This window comes from Quercus suber, unplaced genomic scaffold, assembly GCF_002906115.3.
Source record: "Quercus suber isolate HL8 unplaced genomic scaffold, Cork oak 2.0 scaffold_272, whole genome shotgun sequence".
NCBI classification, from domain to species: Eukaryota; Viridiplantae; Streptophyta; class Magnoliopsida; order Fagales; family Fagaceae; genus Quercus; species Quercus suber.
In genome coordinates this window covers 928,768-948,389 of record NW_027069728.1, presented here as the reverse complement: position 1 = coordinate 948,389, position 19,622 = coordinate 928,768, and the positions used below count along the sequence as shown (strand labels likewise).

The following is a 19,622-nucleotide window of genomic DNA, read 5'->3' as shown; positions in this document are numbered from 1 at the left end:
TCTTTTTTATTTTTTATTTATTTTAATTTTTTTATAAAATTTATTTTTCGGGTATGACTGCACCTATAGTTTGTGTGGATGGTGGGTCCTGTTGTGCCTTCTTAAATGTACTTGTTTGTCAAGGAGCAGGACTGAATTATTTTTTAGAGTTATGGGTAATCTTCAAGATATATATAGGTAAATACTTATTTGACTACAATGGGGTAGTACCCTCATCTACTTGTCCTCTTTCTTTGGAACTGGTAATTGTGGATTAAGCTGATTGGTTGTGGGGTTCCCCATGCCTGTCTGGGTGATGAATGTTATCTCAGAACTGCAAATGTTATTATTATAGGTAGAATAATATAACAGACTATCTCCTTTTGTGGCCAATTATCTACCTACCTAATCTTGATAATTTTTACACCAGTTTTAATAATAGAATTTATCCTGGATGGAGCAACTGATGGTGTGCTGATTTTCTGTAATAATTTTTATTATTACCTTTTTTTCTGGTTCATTTGTTGGATCCTTAATACCTTAAAAAACTGTTGTGCCTGTTTTCTAAATGAAACGCTTCTAGAGCTGTCTTCCATACAATCTTAAAGATAGACTAAGAACTCATAATTTTTTACAAAGTGGGGGGTTTTTTTGCCTCATTTGTTGGGTTTTGTGGAGCTCAGTTGCATTTGATCCGGATTATGACCCGACCCGAAATATCGTTGTTACAGTTTTTAATGGAAGATTTTCTGAAATTTAGTTCATGGAGCGGAGGCTGGGGCTGATAGGCTCAAGCTGTAAATTTTTTTTTTTTTGGCCCCTTTTTGTAGCCCATTGTGAATCTTGTGCGCAGGGATATAAAAAATGTCTTTTTGGAAATTAGGGTTTTTTTCGATGTCGTTTTTGAGAGAGAAAAACTGTACTGCTGCACTATATTTTTCCCTGAGAATAGTGAAATTTCTGTAACTTCGTGGACGTAGGCAAATTGCCGAACCACGAAACTATTGTCTTGTGTGTGATTATTATTTTTTTCTTTGGTGTATATTTTTCTCTATTTTTGCATCTCACAAGTTTGGGAATTTTGTACATATTCCCATCATCATCAAGCCTTTAGTTTATGATGGTACTTTTGCTATTAACTGCAGGGACTGTAACGTGGTATGTTAGTGGGGATTCAGTGAAGAGTTTTGAAGATGAACATTTGATCACCATACGTAATTCAGAAGGTCTTGAACAATGAGTTTTTCTTGCAAGAGAAATTATCCACAGGCCACAGCGCAGAAGTAACCTGCAACTTGTTAAGATATTGCTTGTGCAGAATGATGAGCTCCTCATTTTCTCTATACAGACCTTGGGATATCAATAGTTGGTTGCAACATATCTTCCCTTGTTCATGAGAAGCCAGGGGACAACGTCCATGGAGCGCCTGATTCTATGGGTGATGCACTGTTTTTTTTTTTTCACTCCAATGGGGGTTGGAGCTGTATCAACATTCAGCAGAAGTGGAGATACCTAACATGAGCTCATGGCAGGTTTCATCATCTATAATAAACAGTTCATGATTTTTTGCTGTACATATTGATGGTTCAGTTGAGGGTTTATCTCGCTGATTCTTTTTACACTTTTGAGTCTGTTTAATTTAGTGTTTTTTTACTTGATCAATTTTCAGCATAAAGTACTGCGATCGATTTATTAATAGTAACATAGTTAAAGGATCGAATACATGCCAATTGAATTGGCAAAACCAACTGGATGAGCTTGTTAGGATTATACATCACGTTGTGGTTTGAACTTTAAAGCTGCGGCGTTACTTTTACAACATATGGATCACATGATTTTATGTTGGATCTACATACTAAGGGTCTACTTGGATACAACTTATTTTACTGGAAACTGAAAATACTGTAGCAAAATAATCTTTAAATGTGTGAATAGTATTATGAGACTTATTTTTAATAAAAAGTTGCTGAATAGTACATTGGTGTGCAGTGTACACTAACAGAGAGTCAAAAAGCCCGGCTAACCAAGAAAGAAAAAAGGCAAAATGTGCAAGAAGAAAACGCAGCCGTGAATAAGTTGGATTCAAACGCTACCTAAAATAGAGATAATGCATATGCGATGCATGATATACATTCTCATGGACTAGGTTGCAGGACTTTTCTCTTCTCGAATTTCAAATTTTGGCAAAAATTCAACTTGACCCATTTTTTGATTTGTTGGTGGTAGACGCACTGGTGCATACTTTGACTGTAAAATTGTTCACAGTTTTTGTTTTTGTTCTTTGTTTTGTTTTGTTTTTTGTTTTTGTTTTTGTTTTTGTTTTTTGTTTTTTGTTTTTGTTTTTGTTTTTGTTTTTGTTTATTTTTTGTTTTTGTTTTTTTTTTGTGGAGAAGAAGTTCACGTTCAGAGCTAAACATGACAAAGCGGACAAATTTCATTACCAAATTAACGGTTAAGCAATGTTTTAGTCCCTTAAGGGCCTAAACGGTCTTTTGTGGCCCTTGTCCTCTCCTTTAAGGTGACCTCAGCATATATTCTTGATAAAAAAATGGACTCCATTAATTTGTGAAATCTCAAGGAATATATTTCTGACTACGTGTAAAATTAATCATGACAAGTTTTACACCATCTCAATTCTCTCTTGATTAGCTACATAATTTCAACATTAAATTTTGGAAAGGTGGTAGTCAAAAGTTTCTTAAAACAAAGTGGTTTTTGAAGCTTATAGATTGCTAGTTCTAAATTTAGTTCATTCCTATTTTATATTAAAAAGTTATTAAAAAAAGGGATCATTTACCCTCTTTTTGGATTTCGGAGAGAATAAGAAAGGGGATAAAGGTTTTCTCTTTGCCATTTTGAACTCTCCAAATAGCAATGCCTTACGTTCTCATTGTCTTATTAGCTAGTTATGTCAAGAGCATTCACAACAGTGAAACTATATTTTTAGTTATTTGACACTACAAAAAGTTACTTTATCTATTTTACTTACTCACATATTACAGTAGTGGATTTATTTTAGTTTTCAATACAATAAAATAATATAAACATCATAATAAAATAATATATTTACTACAATAAAATAATACATCCCACTAAAAAAAACACCACAAATATTCTAACCAGTAGTGTGAACACAAAATAAAATAATATATATATATATATATATATATTTTACCATTGAGCATACAATAAAATAATACATCCCACTAAAAAAAACACCACAAATATTCTAACCAGTAGTGTGAACACAAAATAAAATAATATATATATATATATATATATATTTTACCATTGAGCTATAGTGCACAGCTATCTTTAGTTGTGCACTGTAGCTAAGAAGCCAAATTTTTTGGCTATAGCTCCATTGCTGCAACTCCAAATAACTTTTTAGCACCATTGCAAGTGCTCTTAGTAGTTTAAGATGAATAATATAAATTAGATATGTGGTAATATCTATTTAGTATGGGTGTGGTTATAAGGGATGAAAAAGGGTTGCTAATAAATTAATAATAGGTGCTTTGAGCAAAGTAAGAAAGCATGGCTTATGATGCAGAGGAAATTGAAGCAATTCCAGTAGCGGGAGCAATAATAACTTGTCACTTGTCAGGAATGTTGTTTGGGATGTGATTCTAGAAGGCAATTTCTCTAACAACTGTGTGCTTGTCCAAAGAACCGAATATATCTAAGAAGGGACATTCTTGATGAAGCAAAGGAGCAACCATAGACAATTTAGGAGGTGATAGTGCATCATGTAGGTAAGAGGGCCAAGAAATTTGCCGACTTTTTGGGTAATATCTACCCCACATATAGAAGATGTGACCTTTTTGAGTGATTGGATGACGGATGTACTGAACCTGCATGGTTTACACGCTTCCAACATGATGTGATGCAAGTGAATGAATAAAATACCATGCAAGTGAATGAATAAAATACCTTTTTTTTTTTTCATTAAAAAGATGGAGATTCAAATCTTTTAAATTTCTTAGGGTACTATGTTAGTAGATTTCTTTAAATCTTAACTACTCTTTAATAATTTAATGGTCAAGATTTTGCCACGTCAGTATTCCACTAACAATATTCTTAAAATAATAAAATAATGTTGCAAACAAAACAATTAAGATTATTGTTAGTAAAATGCTGACATAGCAGGATCTTAACGATTAAATCATTAAAGAGTGGTTAGGATTTAAGAAAATCTATTTGGTAGAGTACTTTAGAAAATTTAGAGGATCTGAATCCAAAAGATGGTACCCATTAAAGTTGTATTAAATATACTAAAATAACCTCATATTTTATGGGATTGAGAGAAAGTGACAATGCATGTGTGTTTTAAAAGCATAAAAAGTGATTGCAGCATGTTGCATTAAATACTTCCTTATTGAATGCTTTATAACATCAGCTAATCGGACCAAAAAAGAAAAAAAAAGAAGCAATTACATTAGCTTGAGGAATAAGCTTTATTGGGAATGTTGGTGTTTGGGATGTAATTCTCCAACAATTGTGTAAGCATCCATCCAACAAACCAAATCTATCTAGAGTGGGACACATTCTTGATGAAGCAAAGCATAGCCTTAGACAATTTAGGAGGTGGGTAGGGCAACATATAGGTAAGAGATGTAACAAAGTTATCCGATGCTTGGCAAAATATATCAACATGTAGAAGAGAAGACATGAGTGCTTGGATAAAGGATGTACCAAATTTCTTGGTTACACACATCAAATCTAATGCAACGCATGTTAATGAATATAATGCTTATATTTTTTTACATTAATAGAAAAAAAAAAAGATAAGCAATTCATAACAATATAGTATAAGTGCGTTGAGTAAACTTCTTTTTTTGGACAACTCATTGATTGAATTTATAATATGCATTCATCTTAAAGATTGAAAATCAAGAGCTTCCTAAACTAAAAAAAAAATTGTGGATTTAACTCTATCTAGAGCACTTATTATTATTTTTAAAAGTTTTAATTAGAAATGACACAATTATTAATTCTTATGGTTCATTTGAATTAAGGGAGGGGGGAGACGGAGTAGAGTAGAATAGAGTAGATTTAATCCAAAATTTACTTATTTTTAGTCAATTCTACTCTACTCCTTATTCTTCTCCCCTTAAAGTGCCTCTTGTTTTATATTAGAGTTACAACCAACCAAGTTTAACCAAAATATATATATATATATATATTTTAAATGTTAATATAATAAGAAAAATTAAGGGTTGTAAAACTTCCACGCTTGAGAATGTGGATAACTATTTTTAAACCTAACAAAAAAATTGAAAAGGAGAGGATTACAACTTTTTTTTTTTTTTTTGGGGCTCAATCTTAAATCTTAAAAGGGGAAAGAAAATGAATTTCAGTCTTTAAAATACACACAAAAAAAAAAGTCTATTCAATTTTTTATATCTTACCCAAATAGTATTTGAGATAGTACTAGATTGGAACTCTCACAACACAAAAATAAAAATATAAAAAAGGGCGAAAAAATAGACATTTATTTTTAGTGCTTTTAGGACCACAATTTATTCTACAATTTTTGGCTACAACTCTATTGTAGTAGACTATAAGTGGTATACATGGGCCTATTATTTTTTCTTAAATTTTATTAATATGTTCTCTTAGGTTATATATTAGTAAACTATTTTAGAAAATTTTTTATAAAAAAATAAAAAAGTGATCAACATTTTGGCTAATTTTTTTCAATTTTTCATAAAAATTTTCATAAAATAAATAGATAATGACTGCTATAAGAACATACCGGATCATTTTTTTTTCTTTATCACTTTGCGTAATAAATTTTTTTTTCCCCAAAAGAATAATAAAAAGATTTGATCATTGTTGTTCAGAACAAAAATCAAACCGAATGTTCTTATTCGACCCCATACAACTAAAAATAAACTAAAAAAAATCTTAACAAGAATCTACCTTTTCCTTTCTCTGAAAGATTACGCAGACATAAAAGCCCACATCACAACCGTCCATTCCATCATCCAAATCAAAATCTCCCCACATTGACTCTCCACCGTACGATCCACTCCCACTACATATAAAACCCCCCAAACCCCTTTCCTTTTTTCCTTCGCTATCAACAAACCAAAACCAAAACGCAAACTTAAATCCTTCGAACAAACACGCAAAATCACGCAACAATGGCGGCAACAGTGTCTCCATGGGCCAAACCAGGCGCGTGGGCTCTAGACGCCGAGCAACACGAAGAGGAAGAGCTTCTCCAACAGCAGCAACAGCAGCAGCAGCAGCAGAATTCCGCGATTCACGCCGAGCCGCTCGCGGATTTTCCTTCGCTTTCGGCGGCGGCGGCTTCGGCTCCGGCCAAGTCGAAGAAGAAGAAGGGTCAGACTCTGTCTTTGGCCGAGTTCAGTACTTACAAGCCGGGCCAAGCTCAGCAAAAGCAGTCTCAGCAGCAGCCGCAGGGTTTAACGACTGAGGAGCTTTTGGCTCTCCCTACTGGACCGCGCCAGCGGACCGAGGAAGAAATCGAGCGCGATCGAACCCGGCTCGGCGGCGGGTTCAGATCTTATGGCTTGAGCAACGGGGACTCGAGTTCTCGCTGGGGGTCTTCTAGGGTTTCCGATGAGGGGAGGAGGAATCGGGAGTCGAATCGGGAGCCGTTGGCGCCGTCTCGGGCTGATGAGACCGACGATTGGGGCGCCGCGAAGAAAACTTCTTTCGGAAGCAACGGTTTCGATCGGAGGGAGAGAGGAGAGAGAGGGGGAGAGAGAGGAGAGAGAGGGGGTTTCTTCAATTCGCAGTCGCGGGCGGATGATTCGGACAATTGGGGGTCGAGCAAGGCGTTTGCGCCGACGGAGGGGCGGAGGTTTAGCTCGGAGAGGAAGGTGGTGGGGTTTGCTTCGAATGGCGGCGCGGATTCGTCGGAGAATTGGGGGAGGAACAAGAAGGAGGAGAGTGTGGCTGCTGGTGGCGATAGGCCGAGGCTGAATTTGCAGCGGAGGACTTTGCCTGTTGTGAATATTGAGAAGCAGGAGGGAGAGGAGACGGAGTCGAAGGTTTTTGTGCCGGTGGCGGCTGCGCCGCGTTCTGTGAATCCGTTTGGGGCGGCGAGGCCGAGGGAGGATGTGCTGGCGGAGAAAGGGCAGGATTGGAAGAAGATTGATGAGCAGCTGGAGGCTGTGAAGATTAAGGAGACTGCGCCGGAGAAGTTGGAGAGGAGGAGGTCGTTCGGGCTCGGGAATGGTCGGGCTGAGGATCGGACTGAGAGGACTTGGAGGAAGCCGGATTCACCGGTGGAGAGTCGTCCCCAGAGGTTTGTTGAATTGTGCTATTATTGGTTTATTTCAATGAATTGTGAAAGATTGTTACTTTTGTTTGGTTTCTGATGCATATTGGTTTTTATTTAATTGTTTTGAATTATGTGAATGAAATGGCTTTTTGGGTTCTGCTTGTTTACTGTTTGATTGGTAGAAGTATTGTTTTCCAGCTCAGTTGGCGTGGGAAAGTATTAGTTTCATTTGCTCTAGTAGTTCTTTAGAGAGAGAGAGAGAGAGAGAGAGAGAGAGAGGAGAGGCCGATGAGCTTTGGCTCAAGTGGTGCTTCCTTCTCCCATAAGAATGGGTGGAGGTTAAGGTTGTGGGTTCAAAACCTGTGTTTGTAAGTTTGTAACAACTACAACCAAGACTTAGTCCTAAAACTTTGGTGTCAGCCATAGATGTCAATAGACTTATCAGGGTGGTTACATGTATTCTTTCCTGCCATTATGTTCTATCCTAAATCATACTCTATAACGTACTTAATTGTTTGTAGAAGGGGGTTATGTGAATTATTAAAGAGAGTTGGTTCATGCATTCTAATATTGTTCTGGCTTTATTCCACCCCCACCTTGGTTCCCATTTTTTTTAGAACATTTAGTGACTTACTTGAAGCAGTGTATTGGTTTTGAGGATAAGAGCTCTGGCAACCATGAGGAGAGCCTCTAGGGTTTTGGTGAACCAAAGTTTGAGGGATAAGATGCTATTGTATGCGAAAAGTACAACACTCCATGTTGATGAATTGATTATCTTGAAGATTGACATGCTGTCTGTTGTATTAGACATGTTTGTGTTTTGACTATGCCTGCTGTCACTTTGGTGCTGCTGATTGCTTTCAAGTGTCAATAGTCAGAAATTCTGCACCTTTTTTAGTTTAATGGTTTTTGATGCTAACTCTGGTTTTGGATTCTTATTACATATTTACGTCTGCTCGCTTATGAATGCATTGCATTTAATTAATGGTCCATGAAAATGGTTAAGGTTGTTTTTGAAGCATTCCTGTTCTGGGACAGTTTCTAATTCTTCTTTTACTGCTTCTTGAGACATTTGACCCATGTTGGTAACATGATGAGGTATGGAGACATGAATGGTCTAAATCTTTGTATTGTCGAGGGTGAAAATTGTAAGCTGTATGGGCCGGTCATAATGTGAAACAATTGTCATTGTTTTCAACATATGTGTTCTGCCTTTTGAGCTATTGCCTATTGTGTCTTCTTGTGAACTGTTACACCATTGCTGCATGAAAGATGGATGTTCTACTTTTCAGCTAACAACCTGTGTTTTAGGCTCTTTGATACACCTCTTTATGTTGATCCTTACATTTATACTCACATGCATACGGATTGGAAGTATTTAAATTTCAGCTCTAAATTGAAAGTATCTTTGGAGAACCTTACAAGATTCATGATTATAAGAAGTTGATGACTTCTATTTTTGGTTGGTTTTTTTAATAATGAAAATTGCGGAGTGTTGTAATTGTTTCTGATGTTGATGTAGCAGGAAAAAGTAGGGCAGGCATTGGACAACCTTGCTTGTGATATCTATGCAAATATGCAATATATTATGCATAGCCATTTCCCTCCCCCCCTTCCCTTGTAATACATATGTCAAGTGCGAGAGATATTACCACTTTAAATGCATGTAACTAGAAAACTAGGGAATATCTATTCTGGGGTTTCAGAAGAAAAGAATTTATTGAGCTTGCTCCATATTGCTTTCATTACATATTTGCTGCAACCTAATGACTACCTTTACTTTATTATTAATTTGTTTTCTTTTGGGTGCAGTGCTGAGAAAATTGAGAATGGTTTGAATGTTGAGAATGGTGAGAATGTTGAAAATGGTGTTGGTGAAGAAAATTGAGGTGATCTTACATGCGATGCTGAAGTTTGACAGAGACACTGAAATTGTGAGAAGCTTTTGGTTAATGAGATGCTTTATTTTTTCTTAGGTTAATTTATATCCTGTTTTTGGGTGTTCTTCCGTGAATGTTACTGTTGAACAGTATGGAGACAATTTTGGTAGGCTTTTAAAGTACTGACATTAGTTTGGCCTAAGCGGCTTTGTTTGTAGTAGGTGTTGCAACTCAGATCCGTCTATGTTATTCACATTATTATTTACAATTAAATTTTGTTCTCGTCTGTTAATCACGTGTGTGGATTTCGGTTTGGTTGTTTTGAGACAGTGACTAAATAAATTAAGAGATTATACGTGTGTTACGTATGGATGTTATCCCTTTTAAGTGTTACTACTGTTTATGAGCATTTTATTTTGTTTGTTACACTGTTTAGAAGATTTTTTCCTATTTTTATGCTATGAGAATTGAGAATTTGAATTGGTCATAACCGGTTCCTCTTCTTAGGGAGTAGTTTGTTAACTATAATCTATTATGGATGATCTTTCAGTGGGAAAGAAGGGATTTTGAATTTTAGGAGCATCTCGTCGCTGGTAGCGTTTTTATGGCGACGCTTAGCAATGCTTTCAATTGTCCCATGGGCCACAGTGGTGGTTTGGATGTTGAACTTGGATTAGGCTGTCCTAAGATGGATCAATTTTAATTGGAATGGAAGGCATATTTGGCCCATAAGAACTCTCAACTTTACAAACCAGCCTTTCACAAATGATCCAGCTCAAAGTTAAAAGGACATGGTAATTGGCCTATGTTTATAGGGAGAAGAGTGTGTTAGAAGTTTTATAGTTTAATAGTCACTTTTAAGTGGGGTTTAGTGTCCAGTGGCATTGAATCTGTTGAGATGGAGATCATAATTTGACCGAATTCAGTGCACTGAACTTAAACGAAGTCCTTTTACTAAAAATGTTAAAACTGAAATATTGAATTACGCGATATAAAAAAAAAAGTGTTGAGATTCTTTTACATGGTTTGCGGTAATTATCAGAAATCTGATTGAACCACCATTGCTGTTAGGTGGACCAAGCCAGCTTTTGGCTGGTATATACTGTACACTGATTGTGGTTCATGTGAAACCCCCATGAATCGCCGTAGAGGCATTATTAGAGATTCCAATGGAAGTTAACGGGGTGGTTTTCAAGAATCTTCAGCTAAAAAGAAAAAGGTTTTCAAGAATAATTGGGACCACCACCAGTGTGAAAGCTGAGTTACGGAGGGGGTGGTTTGCATTTAGTCATTCAACTTGACATTAAAGACATGGAAATTGAGCCGAAGTTGTAGTTGATATAATTACATGCTCTCTCACTCATTATGGTGTTGCAGGAGATCCTGAATAGAATCCCCCTCTCATTGAATCAGCCCCACCTGTGAAAAGTGAATAGGTGTATGGAGTTTTTATGGGTGGTACCTCACAAAGGAAAAAGAAAAAAAAAAAAAAAAAAACTCATAAAAGAGAAGCATTTGGTTTTCTTCAAGGAAAATATATCTCTAAATTTAATAATATTTTGGATAAATTATATTTCAATTCTTAGAGTTTTGGGTAGATTTCACTTAAACCTTAAGCTCTCGACTAGTTTCATTTGAACCTCAATTTTTTTTTTTTTTTTTATAAAAAATGCAACCATTTAAACCTTTTGTTGCTATCCTTCTAATGTTGTTTGAAGCACACGACACAAGTATGTTCAAATGAAATTTATCTAAAACTATAAGGTTTAAATATGTACGATATTCCTTCTCCTTGAGTAGGTACTAGCTAGTACCATAAATTTGCTTCTCTTCCAAAATAATAACCAGCCAAAGAAATTGTTTCTTTATTTGAAATAAAATCAAACTTAGTTTTAGAGTGATTTGTTTTGAACAAACTATTTGATTTGGACTAGTTTGGCCATTCAGACGTCATGATTCATTCAGATCTATGAATCTTCAACTCGATCACAACCTTGACCATTTGTATGTTGATCAATACTTGTAGGTATGTGTCCCATAATTTGTATGTTGATCAATACTCGTAGGTATGTGTCTCATAATTCTATGGTTTAAGATACTAAGCAAAACACATGTTACAATTAATTTATGTTATGGGTTGATATTGGTCCATAATGGGGAATTTGGACAAGAACACTTAAACTACTAGAATCTTTTTATTAATTCAAGTGTGATATGTTACATAAATCTCTTTTTAGTGTTTTCCTTACTGTTTTCTCTCTTCTTCTATTTAGTGTCCGTTTCTTCTCTTTCTTCTCCTCCTTTTATATGAGTCATCTTCGTATTTTGTCATATTCCACTTGAATAACTTCTGGCTTTATTAGACTCTTCTTTCTTGAGTTTTCATCATGAAAGTAGACCTCTGAGGTCTTCCTTATTGTTTTGGCATCCACCTGGATAACTTCTGATCTTATCGAGCTTTTCTTTTGTAGGTTTTTCATAATGAATAGAGACTTTTAGAGCTTTTTAAAAAAAAAAAAAAAAAAAAACTATTGAGGCTTGTCCTTTTGCATTAAATGCGGTGGTGCCAAGCAAGTGACCTATATTGATGCGGGGACTATTGTGGAATCATCGGGACTTTTAAAAAGCTACCTCGAAGAAGTTTAGCTTCTCTGGGATTTACATTGGTAGCTCGGACACGCCTCGAACATGACCTTACTGTGTGACCTAGAAGGGTATTGGGTCTAACCAAGGATCCATGGTTTTGCGTTTTTTAGAAAATGGGCTAGCCAATATTGAATTTATCTCCATCATTTGGGTTGATAGTTAAGTTGAGCTCAGTACTAACCTTATTATAATAAGACCCAATATTTGCTCAATATTCACCCCACTACAATACTAGTTTAACCATTAGAACATTAATTTTCAACTTGATCACGTGCTCAACAACTGCAAGTTGATCAAATTGAGCAATCAATATGGACTCTATATCCTTGCACCTCCTAAAGAATGTTTTGCCATAAACTAAAAATACCAAATTTATCCTTCCCTTGTCCCATTTACTTAACTCTTAATAACAAGATTCTGTATAAATATATATATATATATATATATTTATAAAAACTCTTTTAATAACAAAAAACAATCTTTAAAATAATAAAAGAACATAAATTATAGGCATATCACAAATGACAACAATTAGAAGACATAATTTTGTGGTTGGATCCCATTCCCCTACATATGTTTGATGGCCATTAACATTGGTCAATGATGGTCATCTGTCGGTCCGTAAAGGGATAAATTATCGTTGGGATTTGGGAGAGCTTTTTTTGTGGTGTCGAGTTCATTTGTGGTGAGTCTGGTGACCTATTAAGTATCTAACCTTCAATTTATTATTATTTATTTATTTATTTTTATTTTTTGGCTCTATTGGGCTTATATTAATTAAACAATAGGATATATTTTCTGTATACTTGTCATAGGAAATTGTAAAAAATATTTTTCACCAAAATAAATAAATTATTGAGTTGTTTCATGGTTCCATTCCATTAATGAATCTCCTACTTTATATGATAGAGAATTTAAATGGAAAGTCTAACAACACTTATAAATACACAATTTCATAATTTGTCGGCAAGTTGTGATTGGTGTGTTTAAATTTGTATTTGCGGTGAATATACGTGAAAGTGATGTTAGATCAATTACAACTTACTACCTTAACGTTTTGAAAAAAATGTGCATAAAACATGGCTCTTTTTTCTTATTATTTATTATTTATTTATTTATTTAGAATTTATCTTGGATACCTATTTATGTTCACAAGGACACGAGAATGGTCCAACCTATAAGGACCCAAAATGAAGTTTATGAGTCTCATTATATCTGAGCATCTGCAATGCAGTTGAAAAGAGAAAGGTTTTGGGGAATGGATTGTAGCACATGAGCACATCCTTGATCTCTCTAGCTAGCTAGGCTTTTCATCAATGCTTACTACAACTTTGATGGCCAACTAATACCGCTACCGCTAAAGTGTCAAGTATTACGGCTATAGGGCTGCCCACGTCTTGAACTTATGAAAATGAGCACTGCCTTGAAGGAGTTAGGTGCGACACACTTCACAAACCTTGCCATTTTCACTCTCACAAGACACATCTTTTTGTTGACTTGATGGGCATGCCTATGTGTCAAGAACTAGTTTTACAAGAATTGATGGAATTAAAGGCTGTGGATGCTGCCTCAAACTCTAATAATATTTATGCTTTCTTAGCATAGATGAGTTTTGTTCACAAATGTGTCGGGGATAAATGTTAATAAGTAGTAATAAGATGTCTTAGGACATTTGTTAATAGACTATTTTAGGAAAGTTTAAATACCACTTTTATGTGAAATATAAAAATCTATTAAAAATCAATTATTTTTTTCTTTTTCCATAAATGTTTCTAAAAATGTTTCTTAAACTAATGTCTTTAAGACATCCTTTAACTTTTCCCTAAAATTATTTGAGTTATCTTAATGGATGCTTTTAGGGTATTTGTTAATAACCATTTTAAGAAACTTTTAATACAATTTTTATGGGAAATGTAAGAAGACATAAAAAAAGTCGGTTACTTTTTTTTCTGGGTCATGCTAACGAGTGCCCTTAGAGCAATGGTTAACAATTCATTTTAGTCTTTTTAGAAAAGTTTTAACACTATTTTTATGAAAAATAGAAAATCTGTCAAAATATTAATTTTTTTTTCCATAAAAACTTTCTTTAAATAGATTGTTAATCATTGTTCTAAGGTCATCCGTTAACATTTCTCTTTTCTTTTTCAAGTTTCTATAAATATTTCATAAACTAATAAATGTCTTAGGATATCTGTTAGCTTTTCCTAATTTTAATAAGCATAGAGTCAATGATGTGGTATGTGTTTTCCTGACATTTATGTATAGTTTGACTTTATTTTCTTTGTAAAGAGTAAAAATAATATTTAATACTAGCATATTAGATGCACTTTATGCTATGTTTTTAGATCACCCCAAAGAATTTCAAGGACAGAAAACAAATATACTTGGGGTATTAGAAGCTGGCATTCATTGGAGTTTTTTTAACAATTATATCTGTAGGGCCATGTGTGGTCCACTCCTTGATCATAAATTTGTCGATCGCTTTCAAACCCATTGTCGGTTCGTGATCGGAAAGGAATTGAGATATTGATTAAGATATTAATATTGGACTGGTTAAAGTTAAATCGTATTTCTTGTTCTCAATACCTTGCGGGTCATAGACATTTAATGCAAGGTGGAAACAGAAAGAAACAATAGTTTTCACAAAGGCATGCTACATTGCTACTAATTGGCATTGTGACCCATCTTTCCGACTTGCACAAGAAAATCCAACATTAATACAAGGCAATGGGTTGAATACAGCTATACAAGCAAGCCCCATCAATGAAGTTCACATTACTAAAGAGGGTAAAAGGTCCTGCCAGGAAAACGTAAGTACAATTAAGTTCATCAATTTGCAAGTATACAGAGCTATGCCTATAATATCTTTTTAAGAGTTTTTGGTAGTTGAATGGTATTGCCCAACTATCCCGTGAAAGAGAATTAGAGTTTGAATCTATTGGATATATAAGAGTGAGTGTAGATACTCCAACAAGTTTAAACTTTTGAATTAAATGATGTTTTTATATGTGGTATTAAAATCTTAATTAGAGTCTCTTTAAGGTGTTGTTTCTCTAGCAAGTGGTATCACGGTTTGAGAAAGGACATGATAACAAAGTTATCAAGGTCATGATCTCGGAAAAAGACCCAACCGTTTAGTATTGACAATGGTGCTATATCAATGAAGAATGACTACAAAATACAAGACCTATCGCAGAGGTTTTGAATTGCCACTAAAAGCCCTAAAATTGCATCTACAGACCTATATAAACCCTAAATTTGCACATGTAGACCTATATAGGCTATAGCAGTGGTTCCAACTGCTGCAATTGCACTGTTGTAATAGGATATTGAATGATGCAACTTGAGATTCCATGTAATAGGATATTGGAGGTGTACCTACGGAGTTTCCATGAATGAGCGCGTGCAAGTTTGATATGTGATTAATAAAAAGAACCCATGATAAAGGGATAATTTATAAGATTTGTTTGTGGCCCAAAAAGAGAGAGGTTTGTAAGTCTATAGAGAGATAATAATTTGTACTAGAGAGGAAAATTGTTGCTCATATATGTGTGAGTTATGCACTTATGGGTGGAAGTACCACTACCGCATGGATGAAAGGTAAAGAAATTGAGAAATTAATCTAATATAATTGGACTTAAACTCATAGATTTAACCTTTCGGTTAATCCACCGTCTCCCACTTGTAAAAAAAATTAAAAACTAAAAAATAAATTCTCTCTTTTTTTTCGCTCTACAAGACTTCCTCCTTATTCCCAACCATTTGCCTTACAAGGTGCCAAATATTCAATCACTGCATTTAAAACCTAAAGAATTTTTAGTCTCTTCCCCTTATAATCTGAAAGCTCCCATCATGTATCGATAACATAAAACCAACATGATCTTCATGACTAAGTCATAACAAGAAGTTAATATACATCAAAGTGTTTGGCGGGTAAAAATTTAAAATAGCAGACCAATTTCTCTGGCATGCAACATCTTCAAGGCAAGTCTATTTACCCCCAAATGCCAATCTTAAATGAAGTTCCGTACTACTTACAGTTCCTCCAGTTTCAGTAGTTTTCATTTCATATTTCCACGCGTCATTAAATGTAGGCAGTTGAGAGTTGAATATAACTATATAAGTATCTCATACTAGTACTCTTTAGTCTTTAGTATTGGTCACATTCTGATAACACCATACCTTCTCTTCTTATCTCTTTCTTGCTTCATGGTCTCCTTCCACAGTTTCTAAACCTTCATGGATTTGCTAGAGAAGCTCTTTTTCATAGGTTTCCTCATTCTTGCTGCAGCCATTGATGGAGCTCAGTCAGATGCCACGGTCACTGGCATCGTCTTCTGTGACCAGTGCAAAGATGGCCAAAGGTCCCTCTTTGATTATCCCATTTATGGTGAGATCCATAGCCCCTGCCTACTACATTCTTCTTTTATGTTTGAGATATTCTCTCCTGTACAATATTGTAGCATAAAATCTCTTATTTTTTTGGCAGTTCCATATATTATACCCTTACTCAGTTAAACCAAGTCACCAATCTTGGATGGTATTAGAGGGCATGCTTGTCATTTAATGCCATTTGGTGATTGGGGCTTGGACACTTCTTATGAGCCATACCTAAGTCCTCAATTGTTTAAGATTTCCCAATTGAGAAATAGTTCATGATTTACTTAAATAAAAGTTAGGTATGGTTGCATTGACAATACAATATAAATGGTATTCTCTAAAGTCCTTTTGATACAACACACTTAAGGAATGTACTTAAATTTGACATTATGAATAATTTCTTGTTGACTTCCAAGTACACTTTAAAAGTTTAACCCCTAATAATATATATATATATATATATATATATATTTGCTTTTGTTTTTGTTTTTAAGTGGTTGTGTTACTTTTATGTTGTAGTTATTAAAGAAGGGGAATATAACTTCTAGGAGTCCATCTAACATAAGATTGTAATTTGAACTAAATAATACAGTTTGTTAAATGCAGGAATTAAAGTTACAGTTGCCTGTGCCAATAGTAATGGACAAGTGACAATGTCAAGGGAAGAGACTACAAATTGGTTTGGAACCTATGTAATGAAGTTTGATGGTTCCCCGGACTTGAGTGGTTGTTATGCACAAGTTTCTGGCAGTGGACAGGGTTCAACAGGTTGTGGTGCAGCTGCTGGACCTGCCCAAAATCTTAGACTCATGTTTAGGATGTTTGGCATGGAAATATATACAGTGGATCCTTTGCTTACTCAGCCTGCTCAGCCTATGTCATTTTGCCCAAGGTCAACTAACCCTGTACCTGCACCGGTAACACCAGTGGTGTCTCCTCCGCCTTTCAAGCTTCCCCCAATGACCGGACTGCCACCAATGCCTCCATTGCCATCATTGCCTCCATTGTCACCACTCCCTCCAATGCCTCCATTGCCATCATTGCCTCCATTGCCACCACTCCCTCCGATGCCTCCTTTGCCCCCACTGCCTCCAATGCCAACAATACCTTTCTCAGAAGCTTCAGCATGCCTACATGAGTAAGTTGACCACACTAAGGCTTTTACATTTTTATCTTTGGCAATACATAAGGGAGAAGAATTTAAACCTTAATTAGTTGTTTTTGTGGGTGAATTATCATTGAATTACAAGACTTTTGACAAAACTTATTTTTACTAGTAGTATATTACAACATACTTGCATTAATTAGTAGTATATTATTACGTCATGCTTGTACAGCCCAACATGACACTTTGTCATTTTCATTTTGTCATGTAAAAATGGACAAATATCCTTTTAGATATAATTTTGACAAATGCAAATTATATGTGGTATTACTTTATAACATGGGTCATATTAACGAGTGTCCTTAGGGCAATGGTTAACAATTTATTTTAGAAAAATTTTGACACCACTTTTAAATATGAAAAAAACTGTAAATACATTAATTGTGTGTGTATTTTTTTTTAATCAAAATTTTTTAAAAATATATTGTTAATCACTGTCATAAGAACATCTGTTAGCATTTTTTTTATAACATATATAAAAACTAATTTTACACTTGGGATATCATGTACACTCATATATAGATTTAAGAAAAATAAATTTTTTTTTTTAAACCATAAATTGGCCTTATTTTTGTAAGAAAGCTGATCAAGGTTTAAGGGTAAAATCTAGTTGCACAAAAATGTATCATATGTACAGCTATATGCAACATCTCTCTTACATTATGTGGATCTCACAAGTGGTGGAGCCCATTCAATATGAGGGAGATACTGCATCTAACTAATAAATGAGATACCGATTCTGTGTGTGCATGACAACTTACATATGCCCCGGGCTTCAAAGAGTATAACTACGAGTGTTTACCATGTACATGTGAGCACAGGACAACATTACCTTTGGTAAAAATCATGTGATAAAGAGATTGAAATATCTAAATCCCGCAACTCCCATTAGAAGCTACAACCCACAAAGCAAATAATTGGACTTGTGACTTCTTCTTTTTTTTTTTTTTGGATTGAGGACTTGTGAATTAGTAACATGGTAACATCTTCGGCAAAAAAAAAGTAACATAGTAACATCACTTTAGAGCATCACGAGGAACTTGTCACATGAATTTTCTTCTAGCAATTAAGGACAATTGTTTGTTGTTAGTTGGCTAGGGCATTGCTCCTGGCCATAAATTTATTCACTTTCGGATTGAATTGAACATTTCCATTTTATGAACCTATTACTTGCTAGTTACTAGTAATGTTACTTTTAGGTTTCATGCAACTTTAATGTGATGGTACTGAAGGTTTACTCCAATTTACATGAGGGAATGTAAAATTGGTCTTAGACAGAGATCTACTTTTATAAAATGAAAATTCCGTTACCTCTAAATAATGCTTAAATATGTCAAGAGTCTTGTAATTTAGTGTCATCATCTAATTCTTTCACAAAGAACATAGACTCAAATTATTCTTCTCATTTTCTTGTTAGAGGTAAAAATAGGGCTTAAATCTATTGTATGATCATGACCCATAATTGATTTATGTGATATCCCAGCAATTGGACAATGCCTGAGTACAAGTGTTTCTGGAGGGCAGTGAACCCAGACACAAAGGTAGCAGTTGCTTTTGGTTTGCTTGCAGCTAGAAGATATGGGACAGACATGACATTGTGGCAAGGCCTACAAGGAAGAGGAGACCCTTATAGGACTCTTCTAAGGGAAGGGACCACTGCTTTTCTCAACTCTTATAATAGCCTTCAATTTCCATACAATGCAATTGGTGTGACCCAACGCATGAATTGGGCATTGATGGGCTCCAATCGAAATGTCCTCCTCACTGCACTGCGGTTCAGGAGAGCCAATTCTGGTTATGGCCAAGTCTCGTGCAAGTTCACCCCTTGCAAGTGATTCATTTCTTGGCATTATAGAATTTATATGTGGACAGCTTCAGCTTGGGTTTATGTGGTTATATTATTTGTGGGTGTATATGTTTTATATTATTATTATTTTTCTTTCTGTAATAGTGCTTCTTGAACTGGTAAATTCTTGATATTCTGAGTAGTCAAGGGTTTTTATTTATTTATTTATTTATTTTTTCTCATAGTTTTTATTAATTAATAGAGGAATAAGGTTTTAGAAAGCTATATATCATGTTTGAGATGGGGAAATAGTAAATGCTTCGTGATAGAAAGCCATGGTGGATCCCCACTTTGTGTCTATATGGTACAATTTTTAAAGAGATTTTATCTTAATAAATCTATAATAATATTTGTTTGTATATTTTTAATTTAAGATGGTGATTAAAGATCCTCCAGGTGATCCAACTCTTTTCTTTTTAATCCAAACTCTCGAAAAATCTTGTCTGTCCAACATATTTCCCTTCAAAA

General features: G+C 34.9%; 2 protein-coding genes across 2 annotated transcripts; both read left to right on the top strand.

Annotated features, from left to right (window-relative positions):
* The first annotated feature begins 6,046 nt into the window (after positions 1–6,046).
* LOC112004192 (eukaryotic translation initiation factor 4B3) lies at positions 6,047–9,481 on the top strand. Its single transcript, XM_024036425.2, has 2 exons — positions 6,047–7,261; positions 9,050–9,481. The coding sequence occupies exons 1-2, from the start codon at positions 6,129–6,131 to the stop codon at positions 9,123–9,125; spliced, it is 1,209 nt and encodes a 402-aa protein (XP_023892193.2). The 5' UTR covers positions 6,047–6,128; the 3' UTR covers positions 9,126–9,481.
* A 6,443-nt stretch (positions 9,482–15,924) lies between these two features.
* LOC112018092 (protodermal factor 1) lies at positions 15,925–19,321 on the top strand. Its single transcript, XM_024050595.2, has 3 exons — positions 15,925–16,153; positions 16,750–17,281; positions 18,792–19,321. The coding sequence occupies exons 1-3, from the start codon at positions 16,003–16,005 to the stop codon at positions 19,141–19,143; spliced, it is 1,035 nt and encodes a 344-aa protein (XP_023906363.2). The 5' UTR covers positions 15,925–16,002; the 3' UTR covers positions 19,144–19,321.
* The last annotated feature ends 301 nt before the right edge of the window (positions 19,322–19,622 follow it).

Excerpts from the sequence above, each read along its gene's own strand:
- LOC112018092 (XM_024050595.2), top strand. The coding sequence starts at position 16,003 with ATGGATTTGCTAGAGAAGCTCTTTTTCATAGGTTTCCTCATTCTTGCT. Across the intron at positions 16,154-16,749 it reads CTTTGATTATCCCATTTATG|GAATTAAAGTTACAGTTGCC; the intron begins GTGAGATCCATA and ends TGTTAAATGCAG. Across the intron at positions 17,282-18,791 it reads GCTTCAGCATGCCTACATGA|CAATTGGACAATGCCTGAGT; the intron begins GTAAGTTGACCA and ends GTGATATCCCAG.
- LOC112004192 (XM_024036425.2), top strand. The coding sequence starts at position 6,129 with ATGGCGGCAACAGTGTCTCCATGGGCCAAACCAGGCGCGTGGGCTCTA. Across the intron at positions 7,262-9,049 it reads GTGGAGAGTCGTCCCCAGAG|TGCTGAGAAAATTGAGAATG; the intron begins GTTTGTTGAATT and ends TTTTGGGTGCAG.